The 18,078-nt window shown below is 36.1% G+C and overlaps 1 protein-coding gene across 1 annotated transcript in view; it reads left to right on the forward strand.

Annotated features, from left to right (window-relative positions):
• BRWD3 (bromodomain and WD repeat domain containing 3) overlaps positions 1-18,078 on the forward strand; it is a 142,730-nt gene that overhangs the window by 20,475 nt on the left and 104,177 nt on the right. Inside the window, exons 5-6 of the mRNA XM_006753357.2 lie at positions 6,002-6,152; positions 8,215-8,313. Coding sequence (XP_006753420.1) covers positions 6,002-6,152; positions 8,215-8,313 — 250 coding nt within the window. The remainder of the gene's footprint in view (positions 1-6,001; positions 6,153-8,214; positions 8,314-18,078) is intronic.

Here is an 18,078-nt window from a genome sequence, read left to right on the forward strand (position 1 = left end):
CTCCATCTTCGTTACTGAATATGACAGCAACCTCGGTTACATGGGGAGAATTATACCTACCTCTGTCACTGTTATGCTCGTATTTAATCGCCATTGTTACTTCTGTGGGAGCAATACCTTTTGCTGCTCCTTCAGATTGGGCTTCCTTTTCTACCTCATGTAGCATCTTGTACGATTTTGTTAATTCACTTATTTCATGCATGAGGTTGTTGATGTTGATCATGAGTCTTTCTGAGCAGCCCTGGTTTTCTGGCATTGCTAATCTTTTACTTGTTGCTTCGGCTGTATCCAAAATATAGAGTTGAGCAAACTTCCGAGAAACACCATCCGAAGAATGTAAAGTTCCAGTATGGTGATAAATTTGTCCGTGTATTCTAAAACAGTACGGCCCATATCCTGATGGCAATGCAATATCTGCACCCATGGAAGCAAAAGCAAAAGAACTATTTATGGAATGACTATTTTCCATGACATTTTTACTGTCAGAATCTTCGTTTGTCATTAACCTTTTTAAATACATTAATCTTTTAAAATATGTCGGGTAATCTGGAAAATGTATATCATTTGGACAGACTTTCCCTTTGCTACAACATCGAGTAAATTTCCCATCAGATGGTTTTTCATCAGAGAAATTTAGTGATAGGCAAAATTGACATCGAACAGTCATTCCATCACAACTATGTTCGAGAATTGCATCCTCATATACTCCATTTTCGCTGAGAAGGCAGTTCCTACTGGTATTGGTGGTACTTGTTGATGACTATTCTCTAGACATATTCTGATGTCGCCACCACCTTCTTTCACCTTCAAAGGCACGTTGGTCTTTTCTGTCGATAACGCCGGTGTTTTTCAGCATCAGAGCGACATTTTTCCAGTAGCTGGTGTTCAGATACATCCTATCGCAGGCACCGCCTTCTTGCAAGATCAGACGCATGCTGCTCTGCAGACATTCTCTGTTGATAATGCTGGCGTCTTTCTGCTGCAGAGCTACGTTATATCAACAGTTGTTCTTTAGACATAGTCCCACCTCTCTACTGTCACAGTCTGAGATGCAGGTGAATGAGAGTCCTGGCTGTCAGGCCGCTGAGAGCTGTCTGACCAAAGGGTGATTCTGGCTAATTCTGTGGGGGTGGGACTTCCTCCTCCCTGCTGTCAGTTTCCACAGCTGTGATGAGGAAGCTGGGGTGACAAGGGGAACCATGCCCTCCAAGCCACCCTCTCTCTCACTCTGTTCTATGTCTAGCAGTCTCCTGCTCTGCTAAGTCCTCCAAACTTCCTGCTCTCTGCCCACTCCTCTCCCGCTCTGCTCTCTGCTGGCAAGGTCCCAGGAGCCCGCGGGAGTGGCTAGGCACAGGCGGCCTCGACTCTTGGGGCCAGCGAAGGTCCTGGGACCCTGTGGGCATGGCTTGGTGCATGTGGCAGGTCTCGCCTCTCAGGCCGGCAATGGTCCCAGTTGCCCGTGGCTGCAGTTGCCTCCTAGGGCACGTGACACCTGCATATGCAAATTAACTGCCATCTTTGTCAGGTTAATTTGCATACTCACTCTGATTGGCTGGTGAGCGTAGTGGAGGGATGGTTAATTTGCATGTTTCTTTTTTATTATATAGGATTGGTTTTAGTTTTTGCACATTGAATATGATTTTGGCTATAGATTTGTCACATGTAGCCTTTAATATGTTTAGGTATGATCCCTCTACTTCCACTTTTCTGTTAGTTTTTATAAAAAACGGGTTTTGGCGCCCAGCCGACATGTTTAAGTGATTGAATGTCAACCTATGAACCAGGAAGATCTTGGTTTGATTCCCAGTCAGGGCTCATGCTCCGGTTGTGAGCTCAATCCCCATTGTGGGGCGTGCAGGAGGCTCTTTCATCCTTGATGTTTCTATCTCCCTCTCCCTTCCTTTCTGAAATAAATAAATTTTTTTTTTTTAAAAAAATGGGTGTTGGATTTTGTCTAATGCTTTTTCTGCGTCAGTTGATATCATCATGTGATTTCTGTTTTCTAATTTGCGAATGTTGTACCAGCCTTGCATCTCTGGAATAAATACAGCTTGGTCATGGTGTATGATCTTTTTAATATATTGCTGTATCCAATTTGCTAATATTTAATGAGGATTTTATTCTCTGTGTTCATTAGGGATATGGTAGTGTAAATCTCTTTCTTAAGTGTCTTTATTAGTTTTTGGAATTAACATAATGCTGGCCTCCTGAAAAAAAAACTTAGAAGTTTTCCTTCCTCTTGGATTATTTTTGTAATAGGTTGAGGAGAATAAGTATTATAATTCTTTTTGCATATCTGGTTAAACTCCCCTGTTAAGCTGTCCTGGCTAGGGCTGTCGTTTGCTGGGAGTTTTTTTTTTATTACTGCTTCAATTTCACCAGTTGTTATCAACCTAGTCAGGTTTTCTGATTCTTCCTTTTTCAATTTTGTAAGGTTGTATTTTTCTAGTAATTTGTCCATTTAGTCCAGGTTGTCCAGCTTGTTGACAAATAGTTGTTCATAGTATTTTCTGACAATCCTTTGTATCTCTGTGGTGTCAGTTGTTACTTCACCTCTTTTTTTCTGAGTTTGTTTATTTTGCTCTTCTCTATTTGTTTCTTAATGAGTCTGGCTGAAGGTTCATCAGTCTTGTTCATTTTTTCAGAGAACCAGCTCTTTGTTTCATTGATTTTTTTGTATGTTTTTTAGTCTCTATGTCATTTATTTCCTCTCTGACCCTTATTATTTCTGTCCTACTTAACTCTGGGCCTTTCTTGTTGTTTCTTTTCTAATTCTTTAACTTGAAGGGTTAGATAGTTTATTAGAACTTTTTCTTGTTTCTTGAGGTAGACCTGTAGTGCTATGAATTTCCCTCTCAGGACTGCTTTTGCTGTGTCCCATAGATTTTGGCTTGTTGTGTATTAACTTTTATTTGTTTCCAGGAAGTTTTTGATTTCTTCATTGATCTCATTAGCAACACATTCATTGTTTAATAACATGCTATTTAGCCTTCATGTGTTTGAATGTTTCTGAGTGTTTTTATTGTAATTGTTCTCTAGTGTCATGCCATTGTGATCCAAGAAGATAGTTGATATGATTTCAATTTTCTTGAACTTGTAGAGATTTTTTTGTGTCTTAACATGTGATTTGTCTTTTAGAATGAACCATGTGCACTTGAAAAGAATGTATATTGTAGCTTTGTGGTGAAATGTTCCATAAATGCCAATTAATTCCGTCTGGACTTGTGTGTCATTTAGGATCCTTGTTGATTTTTTTTTTTTTTGTCTCACAGATCTATCCAGTGATATCACTAGGGTGATAAAATCCCCTATTAGGATTGTATTCCTGTCCATTTCTTCCTTAAAATGCTCCAGAAATTTTTTTATATGTTTGTTTGCTCCTGTATTGGGTGCATATATAGTATGTTTACCAGATTTATATCCTCTTTTGATATTGATCCCTTTAGTATTATGAAGTGGACTTCATTATGTCTTGTTATGGCCTTCACTTTGAGGTCTATTTTGTCAGATTTGTTTCCATTTCTACTTGCCTGGAAAATGTTTTTCATCCTTCACTTTCAGTCTGTGTGAGTCCTTTGTTCTGAGGTGGGTCTCTTGTACACAGCATATACATGGATTATATTTTCTTATCCATTCAGCTACCCTATGATTTTTGATTGGAGCATTTAATCAATTTACATTTAAGGTTATTATTGATAGGTACTTATGTATTGCCATTTTAATTTTATATATATTTAAAAAAATCATATATATTTATATGATTTCTTGTTATTATTACTTCAGTACGATTTTTTTTTTTTTTGTCTCACAGATCTATCCAGTGATATCACTAGGGTGATAAAATCCCCTATTAGGATTGTATTCCTGTCCATTTCTTCCTTAAAATGCTCCAGAAATTTTTTTATATGTTTGTTTGCTCCTGTATTGGGTGCATATATAGTATGTTTACCAGATTTATATCCTCTTTTGATATTGATCCCTTTAGTATTATGAAGTGGACTTCATTGTCTCTTTTATGGCCTTCATTTTGAAGTTTCTTTGTCAGATTTGAGTATTGCTACCCCAGTTTTATTTTATTTTTTTTCATTTCCATTTGCCTAGATTTTTTTTTTTTTCATCCCTTCACTTTCATTCTCTGTGAGTCTTTTTACTGAGATGGGTCTCTTGTAGACAGCATATATATGGTTCATGTTTTCATATTCACTCAGCTACCCAGTGTTTTTTGATTGGGGCATTTAACCCATTTGCATTTAAGGTTCTTTTTTTAAAAATATATTTTATTGATTTTTCACAGATTGGAGGGGAAAGAGATAGTTAGAAACATCGATGAGAGAGAAACATCAATCAGCTGCCTCCTGCACATCTCCCACTGGGGATGTGCCCGCAACCCAGGTACATGCCCTTGACCGGAATCGAACCTGGGACCCTTCAGTCCGCAGGCCGACGCTCTGTCCACTGAGCCAAACAGGTTTCGGCTAAGGTTCTTTTTGATAGGTACTTATTTGTTGCTATTTTTATTCTGTATGCTTGTGTTCCTTCCTCTTTCTATTTCTTCTTCTTATAATAGTCCTTTTTGCATTTCTTGCACTGCTGGTTTGGTCTAATAAAGTCATTTAGGTGGTGTTGTTTTTTTGTTTGTTTTGTTTTTGTCTGTGAACCTCCTTATTTCACCTTTAATTTTGAATGATATCCTTGCTGAATAGAGTAGTCTTGGCTTTAGACCCTTGCTTTTCATTATTTTGTATATGTCATGCCACTCCCTGGTTGTCTGACGTGTTTATATTGAGAAATCAGTTGATTGTCTAATGGGAGCTACTTTCTATCTCTCTTACAGCCTTTAAGATTCTTTCTCTTTAATGTTTGCATGTAATTATGATGTGCCTCATGGTTGGTCTTTTGGGGTTCATCTTGATTGGGACTTTGTGTTTCCTGTACTTGTATGACTTTTATTCACCGGGTCATATTAGTTTCCTGTCATTATTTCTTCAAACAAGTTCTCTCTTCCTTGCTCAGATTCTTCTCCTTCTGGGATCCTTTAATGTGGATGTTATTAGGGTTCATGTTGTCCCATGGCTCCCTTAAACTTTCCTGCTTGTTAATTTTTTTTTTCCGATTGTTGCTCTGAATGGCTGTTTTTTTCTTACCTTGTCTTCTAATATGTTGATTCGGTTCTCAGCTTCTTCTAGTCTACTGTTGAATCCTTCCGGTGTATTCTTTATTTCAGCTCTGTCATTCTTCATTTCTAATTGATTTTGATTCAGGGTTTCAACCTCATTTTTCATGCTGTTTTTTAAGTTCCTTATAGATCTCATTAATTTCCTTGTAGTTCTCACTAAGTTGTTTGAGCACCCTAATAACCATTACTTTGAATTCTTTATCTGATAAGTTGCTTGTGTCAATTTCATTTAATTCCTTTTGTGGGATCCCTGGTCACCAAGGAGGCAGGCCCATGTGTTTGGTGGGGGGTCCAGTCATGGCTACTGGTTGATTGCCAGATGGCAGTGCTGTTTGTCCAGAGGCACTGGGCCAGGCACAATGCTTAGTGGTGGTAGTTCTGTGCATCTTGGGGTGTTGGGTCCCAATGGCAGGACCGGGTGCATTATCTCAAGGTGCCAGTCATTCAGGGCATGCTGGGTCAGTGGCAATTCCCCTCACTCCAGTTCTGCCCTCTGCCATGTTTCTTTTCCGTCCAAATAATACCTTTTGTTTTCATTTGTATCATTTAAATAAAATCTATATCCTCTGATTATTGAACAGTTTATTACTACTGAATAAATCAAATATTAGAGTGCCATGTCCTATAAATATAATATTACTTAAATTATATTATTTAAATTTTTGTAGCTGTTTCTTATATTTTGTTGACAGGTTGAATATTCAAAATATTATTTTTAAAATTTAATGTACTTAAAATTGGACTTTCATGATAGAACAGTTTTGTAATAGAATAATGTTTTTTTTAAAAAAAATTGTTTTCCTGTATTTTATTTATGGTTTTTAGGTGGCAGCCAATGCACACATTCCTCCAGACTACCTCCTTAAAATTTGTGAGCGGATTGGTCCCATACTAGATAAAGAGATCCCTCAGAGTGTTCCTGGGGTACAGACATTGCTTGGTGTTGGTCGGCAGTCTCTGTTACGGGATGCCAAAGGTAAGATTTTCTGTTTTTTGAGTTATGAGTAAAGAGCAGCACATTTTTAAGTTAAGTAAATGTTTGCATGCTTTTCTAAGTACTAAATTTTTCTAGTACAAATAAGTTTTTAGAGAACTAAAAGGAGTCCTTTTTTGTAAAGCAATAGAGGTAAAGGATATAAAATCTCTGTAATACTCTGGAATAGAGATCTTAAAAGATTGCTGGTCTGATTAGTATAGTATAAAGTACATTTTAATGTTCTTAATATTTATGAGTCTTAATATCATCCTAATCACATAGAATATTTTATAACAAGTAAATGAAAGGTATGTAAAATTATGATTGAAAATATTTATTTTTAAAAATTATTATTATTATTATTATTATTATTAAAATTATTATTTTTTAAGTATTTTTAAAATTGATATTTTGCGAGAGAAAAAACAAACAAACACTGCTGTGAGAGGAGATCATCGATCTGCTGCCTCCTACACACCCTCTACCGGGGATTGAGTCTAACCCGGGCATGTATCCTGACCAGGAATCAAACTGGTAACCTTTCACTGCATAGATCAATGCCCATCCATCTGAGCAACACCAAATTGCCAGGGCAATTTTTAAAATTATTTTTTAATTTTAGTGGTTCCTTTCTGTAGGTCCATTGTTTTATTAATTGTTTATTTTTGTGTGTGTTATTTGGCTATTTTCTGTATTAACTTTTTATTTCCTGAGAGTTGATAAATATATACTTCAAATACATTACTCTTATTGATTTTTAGAAAGAGAGGAAGTGGGGAGAGAGAGAAATAAATAAATTTGTTGTTTCAAATATTTGCATGTTCATTGGTTGATTCGGACCCCAGATCGAACCCACAACCTTGGCATATCGGGACAACACTCTAACCAACTGATCTACAGGGCCAGAGGCTGTTAATTGTAATGATAGCAAAAGTGCTAGAGGGCTTAAGGGGTTTTACTCAGCTTTATTGAGGTATAAAAATTGACAGATAATATTGTATATTTAAAAAATACAGTTAAGCAAAAATATCAACCCATCAGTACCTGTTCAAACAGTTTCTCTTCTACGGTTTTTTTTTTTTCAGTCTTTTACAGATTTTTCCTAAATTTTTACGTGGAACCCTAATATACAAAATATATAAAATAGTGTTTTATGAACATAGACACATGAAATTACATGTTAAGGATACCTCTTAGTGTGATAAATACTTCATGTCTAGCAACCAATTTATTTCTGTTTTGTATTATTAGCATAACTTGTTTAATATCCTAATATACAAGTATAAATAGTTGCATAAATTATACCAGTGTTTAAACATCTTATTTTATAATTTAAGGAAATTCTTCAATAAAGTTAATTTGAGGTTTTTAAGAGAGTAGTAGAATATTTTATTTCAAAGCTGAATTAGAAATATTTATTATGTGCTTGAGTCTTTTGATATAAGCATAAAAGGCAGACAAAAACTATTTATAGTCAGTTATCATGTGATATGCATTTACCTATTATGGCACAACTGGAAGACACTGCATAACATGAGCATTCACCGAGAATAAATGTTTCTGAATTTAATCTGGCATACATGTATGTAGTTTTATCCTTACCTATATTGTTTGGTATAAGTAGATATGTGTAAACTTAAAGTCAAGAAGGACCAATGTAAACTTAAAACCTTATTAATCTCATGATATTTACATGAGATTCAAATATATGTGTAATAAAACCTCAGTTCTAAATCTGCACAGAAATAAAATATCCTGATAATATATTAACGTACTGGTATTCACCAATCAGGATGTATGTGGTTTAAAATGTAATTAAATACATGCATTATATTTTTATTTTGACTTTAGCAATTACAAAATCTATTTTTCAAAATTTATTTTTATTGTTGAAAGTATTACAGATGTCCCCCTTTTTCCCCATTGACCCCCTACACCTTAGGAAGAAATATATTTTAACAAATTGAATTGAAATTAGACATTTGCCTCAGAAGTGCAGTTAAAACCAAAAAACCAAAACACTGTTCTACTCCTTGACTAACCTTTGAATCTTTTTGTGTAGACTGTAAGAGTACACTATGGAATGGGTCCGCTTTTGCAGCTCTCCATAGAGGCAGACCTCCAGAACTACCTGTAAATTATGTGAAACCTCCAAATGTGGGTGAGTAATGTCCGTGTGAGTTATAAACATATTTTTGATTTGTTCCTTCCTGAACTCATTATAAAGCCAAATTTGAAGTATAAACAAACTGTTTACATTCTTGAATTTCATGCTGATTCCACATTTTAAAAATTATTTTTACCTAAAGCAAATTTAATCATAGTTTTGTAAAAGGTTAGCTCATGTTTTCCTTTCTTTCTTGCTGTCTTGCCTTCTTTGCTTCCATCCCTCCCTCCCTCCCTCCCTCCCTCTCTCTCTTCCTTCCTTCCTCCCTTCCCTTCTCCTTCCTAGCAGAAGCATTTTTATATGCTTCAGGTGTTTTTAACCTTACGGATGACTATTTACATATCTATCTGTTGTACTCAAAGATTTTACAGGGATCTATGTAAATATGGCTTTCAGAAGGTAACAAAAGTTTCCTGAAAGTCACATGTCCTATTTAGAATATTTCTGAGTTTTCTCTGGTGACTACTGTGAAGAAATATTAGTAGTGGTTCCCAAGGATGTCTAGCTACAGAACCATTTATAATAAAGTTAACTTTTATTATTTATGACACTGCCCTGTCCTGAGAGCTGACAGCGAGAGTCCCCCACCTTGTTCTTCCCCTTCGGGCTTGTTAGCAAAGCATGGAACGTGGAGGGACCGCCCCCCTTCCATCCGCTCTTTCCGGCTCATCTACACAGCCCCCTGAGGAATGTCAGTCTACTCCCTTTCTATGCCCCTGATTCCATTATATTCACCACTTTATTCTGGTCACCAGATTTTTTATTCACTTGATTTTTAGATTCACTTGTTGATAGATATGTATTTGTTGTCATTTTGTTGTTCAAAATTTTTATCTTTACCTTTTTCTTCTTCCTTCTCTTAAAGAATATCTTTCAGCATTTCATATAATAACTGGTTTGGCAGTGATGAACTCCTTTAGCCTGTTCTTATCTGTGAAGCTCTTTATCTGACCTTCAATTCTAAATGATAGCTTTGCTGGGTAGAGTAATCTTGGTTGTAGGTTCTTGCTATTCATCATAAAGTTAACTTTTAAAGAATGTACAAAACAAAGCAGCTGGGTGAGTAACTATTACTCTTCCTCCCTATTTTCTCTCTTTTAAAAAAAGTGCCTAGAGAATAGTCCTTAAATTCAAGTTGAAAAATAAGAATACTTTTTAAAAGGTATACTAGCTTTTAGAACTTATTTACCCTAAGAGACTAAATAAATTTAGGCTAGAGATAATTTTAAAATATATTTAGACAAGTCATTGATAAGGATTCATAAGGTTTGTTAAAGTAAATTAGATACTTTGATGTATATTGCTAACAATAATTTTTCATAGCCTGGATATTACTGGGAAAAATAGAAAACTGGGTTGGGTCTAATTCAGCCGTGGGCAAACTATGGCCCGCGGGCCGAATCCTGCCCGTTTGAAATGAATAAAACTAAAAAAAAAAAAAAAAGACCGTACCCTTTTATGTAATGATGTTTACTTTGAATTTATATTAGTTCACACAAACACTCCATCCATGCTTTTGTTCTGGCCCTCCGGTCCAGTTTAAGAACCCATTGTGGCCCTCAAGTCAAAAAGTTTGCCCACCCCTGGCTAATTGGACCTAGTGTATTAAACCTTTTTTGTAAATTTTTCTGGGGCAGGTCTTTACCCTTCAGTGTTTCCCAGTATTCACTTTTACTCATAATTAAGTTATTAAATTTAATTGGAATAGATTTTATTATTCATTTTTTTTGTTCAAGAGTTACATTTTTAGCCACAATATCAACATTTTTTGTGATGCTTTATACTTCCTTCAGTCGTCACATGTGAAGCACTGAAGAGTAACCTGTCTTTCCTTCCCTTTTTAAGAATTCTTGTAACTACTCATGTACATTCAAACTTTTGTTGGTTTTGTAGAGTAAGCATTTTACATTCTGACTTAGATCACTTTGTTACTTTTATAGTAATTTCTAAGGAATTTTAGTGTCCCTGGCATTGATGCTTTCACAATCTTAAATCTACCATGTTATTTGGGGAGGAACTATTCCAATAGATATGTCAGTCAAGATGTATTGTCATGTAGAACAGTAGTTCCCCATGCTCCCTCCCTCCTCCCCCGCCCCATCCATGGGGGATATGTTCCATGACCTCAGTAAATACCTGAAACTGCAGGTAGTATTACAACACACACACACACACACACACACACACACACACTCTCTCTCTCTCTCTCTCTCTCTCTCTCTCTCTCTCTCTCTGTTTTAAACTTCTGAATTGTTTATTTTTGGGATTTTCTATTCAATATTTTCAGACGCTGGGTTACTGCAGGTAACTAAAACTACAGAAAGCAAAACTGCAGATAAGGGGGGACTACTGTATATTAGCCAAGATCCTTAAGTTTAGGATATTTAGAGAGCAGGCCTTGATGAAAACTCAATGGAGTTGACTAAGAAAATAAGCAAGATAAATATGCAGCATTTCACATTTTTGAGACAGTGTTCTCATTGTGGGGTACAGTTCTCCACAGTTACCTTAAAATCAATCAATCTTGAAGTAATTTTAAAAAATATTTTTATTGATTCCAGAGAGGAAGGGAGAATGATAGATAGAAACATTAATGATGAGAGAGAATCATTGATCGGCTGCCTCCTGCATGTCCCCTACTGGAGATCGAGCCTGCAACCCTAACTCGTGCCCTGACCATAATTTGAGCTGTGGCCTCCTGGTTCATGGGTCCATGCTCAACTGCTGATCCACACTGGCCTGGCAACAACACTACTTGATAAAAGAGTTCCTTGGTCAAGTAAATGTGGGAGACACTGAGTTTAAAAAATGTGTGTAGGTCTATTCAGAGCCTTTCATATGCTAATATGGCATTGTGAATCATCTTATGGGGAGCATTTCCAAACCTGATGTGTAACATTCTGAAAATTTTTTGGGTACAGATTTGGGAAGCTGGGTTGTAAACCCTTATTTACAGCAGTAAAACCCAAAGCTCAGGAAATTACTATGTGACTGGCATAAACTTGTCTTACACACAGTCTTACAGTAATTAGGGTCTTCCTTCTGTTTTTCTGTTGAATTCTTATATGGATATATGTAATACTCAGTGCCAGCTGGGAGTAGATCATCACCCTTAATGTCATCAGCAAAGGGGTTGAAAGAGCGGAGGTTCTGGATAGTGGGCATACACAGGATTCCTTTTCCTGGGTAGAAGCAGCCTGCAGAAAGAAGGCTGCAGCTCAGAATGTCAAGCTAGGGGGTGCTTATGGGAAGTTGCTGATCCTCAGTGGCAGACAAGTGACTGGGGCCTAATTTTTTTTCTTTTTATTAAATATATTGGAGTGACATTGGTTAATATGGTTATGCTATGGAAGTGCTAGTGCCTCAAGTACAATGGTGATTTGAAGTGGTGAGACTGGACATCCTTGCCTTGTTCTTGATCTTAGGGGTAAAGCAGACAATCTTTCACCATTCATTATGATTGTAGATGTCCTTTATCAGTTTGAGGATGTGTCCTTTTCTTCCTACTTAGCATCAATATTTTAAAATATAAATAGATATGTCTCATTTATTTTATCCAGTATATTTAGAATTATACCAGTTATTTCTTGGGGCTCATTTTAACTGTATTTTATGTAGAATAGTGCTACCACTAGAACTTTGATAATGGAGATGTTCTATCCTAGGACATGATATCCAAAACAGTAGCCTCTAGCCACATGTGGCTATTGTATCTGAGGAACAAAATTTTTAATTTTTGGAAGTTTGAGTAATTTAGTATGCAATAACCACATATGGCTAAATGGTTACTGTATTGGACAGTGTGGATCCAGAACAATACAAGAACCAGTAAGCAGCTCTCTGAATAGGAGTATAATTTGGTAATAATCTATTGACTAATGATTCATTTTACAAATTTAACTTAGACTGTTTCCAATTTTTGTACTTAGACACTACATTTAGATTTTTCTATTTTGATTTTGTAACTCACTTTAAAGGTCGCATTGTGCTACTTTCTTTCAATGAAAGTTTTACAATTGTCTTCGGTCAAAAACAATATAATTCTGAACTTGTCTGGACTCTCCACTATATTAGACTGTTTATTCAAATGTTCCCATCCTTTATGCAGTTAATCAGCAATGCTTTTTAGTAATTAAATGAAATGGAGGTGAAGGGAGCATGGGGATGGAATTTGGGAGTTAATTCCTAGATTCCATTCTCTAGAGTAACTACCGTAATACTTAAAATATATGTGTACTTAAGTTTTCCCAGGTTGAATTTCCAAGTTCCTATAGGGTAAGAGCAAAGATGCCTATTAACAGTATTACAGGTCTAAGCTCCAATCATGCCATTTCATTAGCTGTTTGCTTGACTAATCAAATTGATTTTGCATTGTGCCAATATTAAATCAGGAAGAAATTGAACTACATTCAAAACAATATTAATATGTAATGCCACTCCAAAGAAATCCTGGAGCATACGTAATTAATATTTGTAGTATTGTTTGAGATCTTATACTATAATCACTAACTATTGTTATTTTGTTAATCCCTTTAAATACTAGTATTTGTTTTGGAAACTTTGTAGTAGTTACTAAAATTTCACACAGGCACAACTCTTCTCCTGAGCTAGTTTGTTAGTACAGAAGTCATTTTAAAACTGTTTCATATTTGTTTGAAATGAATATTTGCAAGAACTAGTATATTAGTTATTATCCATCATGATAGAAGTATCCTAATTCTAAATACTTTCCATGAAATTATCCAAAGGAATGGCAGCACGATGGCTTATTCATTTTAGTTTGGGACTGACATTATACCAAAAAAAAAAAATATATACCCATTCTTATTTTTCTAAGGTGAGTCAAGGGCCTAATGTAATAAGACTGTTTTTAAAGCTAGTTTCCCTTTATCTTTAGGATATTTGAGATATAGCAACATCCTGTAGTTTACATTTTAGGTCTATAATTGACACTGTATACAGCTCAGGAGGCTTGCATTACCTTTATAGCCAAATTAATATTTTTATGTTGCCATAAACTTCCATTTAGCATTGATTGGCTCTTGATTTATTGTCCATTGTATGGTTATATGTCACACTTAAATCCAGAATTCACTTGGAGGTAGGAAACTTGCCTCTTGATAGTATGCAAATATAAATTGAAATAAAGTAATTTAATTTAAACTTTTTATTTGGTTGAGGTGAAATAATTTAATTTAAACTTTTTATTTGGTTGAGGTGACTGGGTTTTTGCCAGGAATATTTGTCATCCTCCCTCTCTTATTTTATGTAGTTCTTATCTTTCGCCCAGGGATTACATATTTTTCAGGGTTTGCTTTGTATTGCCTGCTTCCCTTTACTTACCACCTTCCTCCTTTTTGTATTCACATAATTGTCCATGAAACAAACTGCATCTAAAATCATTACTTTTATGTATTTGTAGAGGAACAAGGGATTCTTGTCAAACCTGCAAGTAATTAAAACTGGAATATAAACTGTATCTTTTGTCTGTGCTACATTGTGAGAGCTCACTAAATATTAAATGAATGGAAGTGCTATAATTACTGCCACATTACTTTTAAAGGCATTTATATGGTTTTATACAGCTCATGAATTTCTAGCCCCTTGTATCCATTTCTGGAATCAATATTGTATTAATAGCCTAATATGCAAGTTGTCCCCTCAGGCGGTTGTTTGACACGAGTTCGACTGGGAGACCAGGAGTTTGATCGTTTGCTATGACATACGCTGACCACCAGGGGGTGGCGTGGAACATGACAGGTGTCAGCGATGCGCTGCGACCTCTTGCCGGCTACCTGGGGATGGGGGTGACAGGGACAGAGGTGCAGTGAGAATACGGGGTGTCCGCTGAGCTTGCTCTCATTCCCCCTGCTACCCTCCTCCAGGATACCAGGACTCACACACAGGGGAAGCCCCCACCCACACTCAGGTGCTGGGCACAGGTGGAGGGGGGGGGTGCACGGGGGCCCAGCAGCCCAGGTGCTGCCCAGAGCCCAGAGTCTAGCTGGGACCTGCCCTTCCATGCCAGACACACGTGTTTTGATCGCTGGCCAGGCACAGGGACTGCACCCGTGCACGAATTTCGTGCACTGGGCCTGTAGTCAGGATTAATAATTTTAGTTTATCAATTTGAAAGAAAACAGATTTTATTATGAATCGTAGTATCATTGGGGGACCATTTTTCTGGTAAGGGCCATTGGATATTTATAACATCATTCACGGGCCATACAAAATTATTAACTTAAAAATTAGCCTGCTATATTTGGTCAAATAATTAACTCACCCCTAATGCCTTGGCAGGGCCAGACCAATTGATTTTGCGGGCTGTATACAGCCTATGGGCCAGATGTTCCCCACCCGTGAACTGTGAAATATAATGAAGAATTTCTGTTTAGTCCTGTTACGAACATTATTTTCCCTTTCCTCATTATTCATTTTTTAAAAATTCTTTATTGTTTAAAGTATTGCATTTAATATTACATATGTCTCCTTTTTTCCCCATTGACTTCTCCCCAGCCACCTCCACCCCCTGCACATGCCCTCACCCCCCTACTGTCTGTGTCCATTGGTTATACTTATGTGCATGTATACAAGTCCTTTGGTTGATCTTTTATCACCCATCCCACCTTCCCCTGCTTTCCCTCTGAAGTTTGACTGTCTGTTAGATGCTTCTTGTCTCTGGCTCTAGTTTTGGTCATCAGTTTATGTTGTTGATTAAATTCCACAAATGAGTGAGGTCATGTGATATTTATCTTTCTCCGACTGGCTTATTTTGTTTAGCATAATGCTCTCCAGGTCTATCCATGCTGTTGCAAATGGTAAGAGTTCTTTCTTACAGCAGCTTAGTATTCCATTGTTGACATAGTATTTTCTTAGTCTATTATTGTCCTTTAGTTATAGGACAACTGCATTTTAACCAATCAGAAGGTTGCATATATGCTATAATTCTATTTTCTGATTAAAATAAAATAGAATTGTAAATGTTGACAGAGTGACTTTTTTCTTATAAAAAAAGACTAATCCAACATTATTTTAGCCTCTTTAAACACAGCTTTTTTTTTCTGAAAAACTTTGTATTTGAAGATGATATTGATGATTATGGGTGTGGTGTAAGAAACCTGATCCGTGAACAATAGTCTTTTCTGCCTTATGTGTATAAAGCCTTAAGACTGTTATTTTGTTAGCAGTTATTGGCTCAGCCTGGTACGTTTCTGATTCAGTCTTAAGCTTCTGCTGAAAGCACTGCTCTTTCTGTTTCCTTCTTCATCCTACTCTCACATTCCGAAGTTTATCTTTGAGGTAGGGGTTTAGCTACTGGTTCTTAGAAGTTGAAAACTTTGCTTTATTGTTTTGAAGTTGTTTAGTGGATTTTAAAACATTTTATATTGGCCCTCTAGGCATCATATCGGAACATGATTTTAGTAATAATGTCTTTTGTCTTTCATTACCTTTGTTAGGCGGGTCTAGCAAAGTTGTGTTGAGTTGTTCTTTAAAATAACTAGACCTGCTATTTTCCAAAGCTTATTGGTAATGAGGCACCTTTAAATTCTCTGGGTTGCTTAATGGCCTCTATGAATATGAAGTTAGTTTGAGCTATGGTTAAAACAATTCATTTTATCTTTCAGTGCCATTTACAGAAGAATTGGAGCTATTCTACTTTTATATAATCTATATTAAAGTTTAAAAATTAAAAGTTAGAAAATCACACAAGGATTTGTGAATACTATGTACAGCATATTATTAGAATACTAGAGGCCCGGTGCACGAATTTGTGCACGGGTGGGGTCCAGCTGGCCTGCCCCAATTGGGGCCAGGCCGGCAGGGGGCAGCTCCTGCACTGATCATCTGCCTCCCCTGGTGGTCAGTGCATGTCATAGCAACCAGTCATTTCAGTGTTTGGTTTATTTGCATATTAGCCTTTTATTACATAGGATAGGCAATAGATAAAATTGCTCAAGTTATGTGACTCATTTTTATTAAAAATCAGATATCATCAATTTGTACACTTCTGGTTTTATCTGTAGCTTGATGCCAAGTTGATGATATGCTCTTTCTCCCAGCAAATATGGTAGTTATCTGACTTTGGTTAAATACTATATCTTTTAGTATCATTGATCAGATGTTTCCTGTGATATATTCAGTAGAATTCTGTGAGTTATTCATCTAGCAGTGAAAGTCTCTTGTATTTAGTGATTTTATGGTTTAGGCTAAAAAGTTGTTTCTTTTTGGGCGGCAAGAGGGGGCATTTGTCAGTCTTAAACTTCTGAGTCAGTAGGGTAATTTAGTTTCCTTGTTAAAGCCTCATCAACCAGAGACCACCAGGAATAAGTCTGTAGTCTGACAAAATCAGATTTATTGATTCATAGTGAGGGAGTATACTCCTGAAGAAACTTGGATGGCCTATGGATAGAGGAAGGAGGGAAGTGTCTTCTTTTTTAAATGATAACTTCTTATTTACTGAAAGACATCCAGTTGAGAAATAGAGAAATAATTGTTAGCATTTATGACAAATGATTATGACTACGTTTCACTAATTCATATTTCTGAATTATACTTTCTGCTAATTCTAGAGCATTATATTCATGCAGCAGTGGTAGAAAAGTTTTTTAATGCCCATCCTCTTGATAAAGCAATGTAAATTTGGCTCCCCAATGAAGAATTCTGAGGAGGATTTGAAGGAAGCCTGGATTAGTTCTGAATTGGTTGCTTCTGAAGCAGATTTAGAGAAGTGGGGATTTACTAGGGATTGGGTGCTAGCATTAAGTAAGGAGGTTTAGGAATTGGGTATCTTTCTCCAGTAATAAATGAAAATAGTAAAGCAAGCTGGGGGATATTACTGGTAACAAAGCAATAATCACTCAAAGATAGTATAGTTATGATGTTTTACAACTACTCCATGACCTTGGGAAAAATAATATTTCTGTTAACTTTAGAGCCAGCTTTATCTTGTCTGTCCTCCCAGCCTGATTAATTGCAGGGCTGCTTTTTTTCTTTTTCATTCCTGGCTGGTATTCACTATTTCAATCCTGGAGAGATTTTGATTCTTTCAACATATGGTCTTATAAATTTTTTTAAAAGCATGTGGTTAACATACAGCAATTTGTTATTAATTGTATTTAAGGGCTTTTCTGAATGTTCTTAGTCTGTTTTGTTTTAGCTTAGAAACATTTTCTGACACCAGTTCAAAGTTCCATACAGAGTAAAATACTTTTAATACAAACAGATTTTTTCCACTGTAAATAGAGAATGAATGGAGTAGACTAGTTGTCTAACAATTCCGATGTGGCCATTTTAGAATACTCTTTAAATCTTTGTGAACTTTGCAGTAAAATCCAATTTAGTAAAACCCAGAGTCGCTAACTGACTTTGTTCAGTGTCTTGTAGGTAGAGGAAAGATTGAGGGCTATATGTTGCTTTTAGTTTTTAAAATTATTTACTATTTCAGACTTATAGCAGATTTTCTGTAATGTCATTAAATAGCATTGAAAGGTGGGAAGACTATCTACACTAATAAAAGAGACACATGGTAATTGGCGTACGACCGCTACCCTTTTCTTTTATTTTGTTTTTTTTGTTGCTCTTTTTGTTTGTTTGTTTTTTAATATATTTTATTGTTAGTTTTTAATTATTTACTATTTCAGACTTATAGCAGATTTTCTGTAATGTCATTAAATAGCATTGAAAGGTGGGAAGACTATCTACACTAATAAAAGAGACACATGGTAATTGGCGTACGACCGCTACCCTTTTCTTTTTTAT

The sequence above is a fragment of the Myotis davidii genome, unplaced genomic scaffold, assembly GCF_000327345.1.
Source record: "Myotis davidii unplaced genomic scaffold, ASM32734v1 scaffold1111, whole genome shotgun sequence".
Taxonomy (NCBI): domain Eukaryota; kingdom Metazoa; phylum Chordata; class Mammalia; order Chiroptera; family Vespertilionidae; genus Myotis; species Myotis davidii.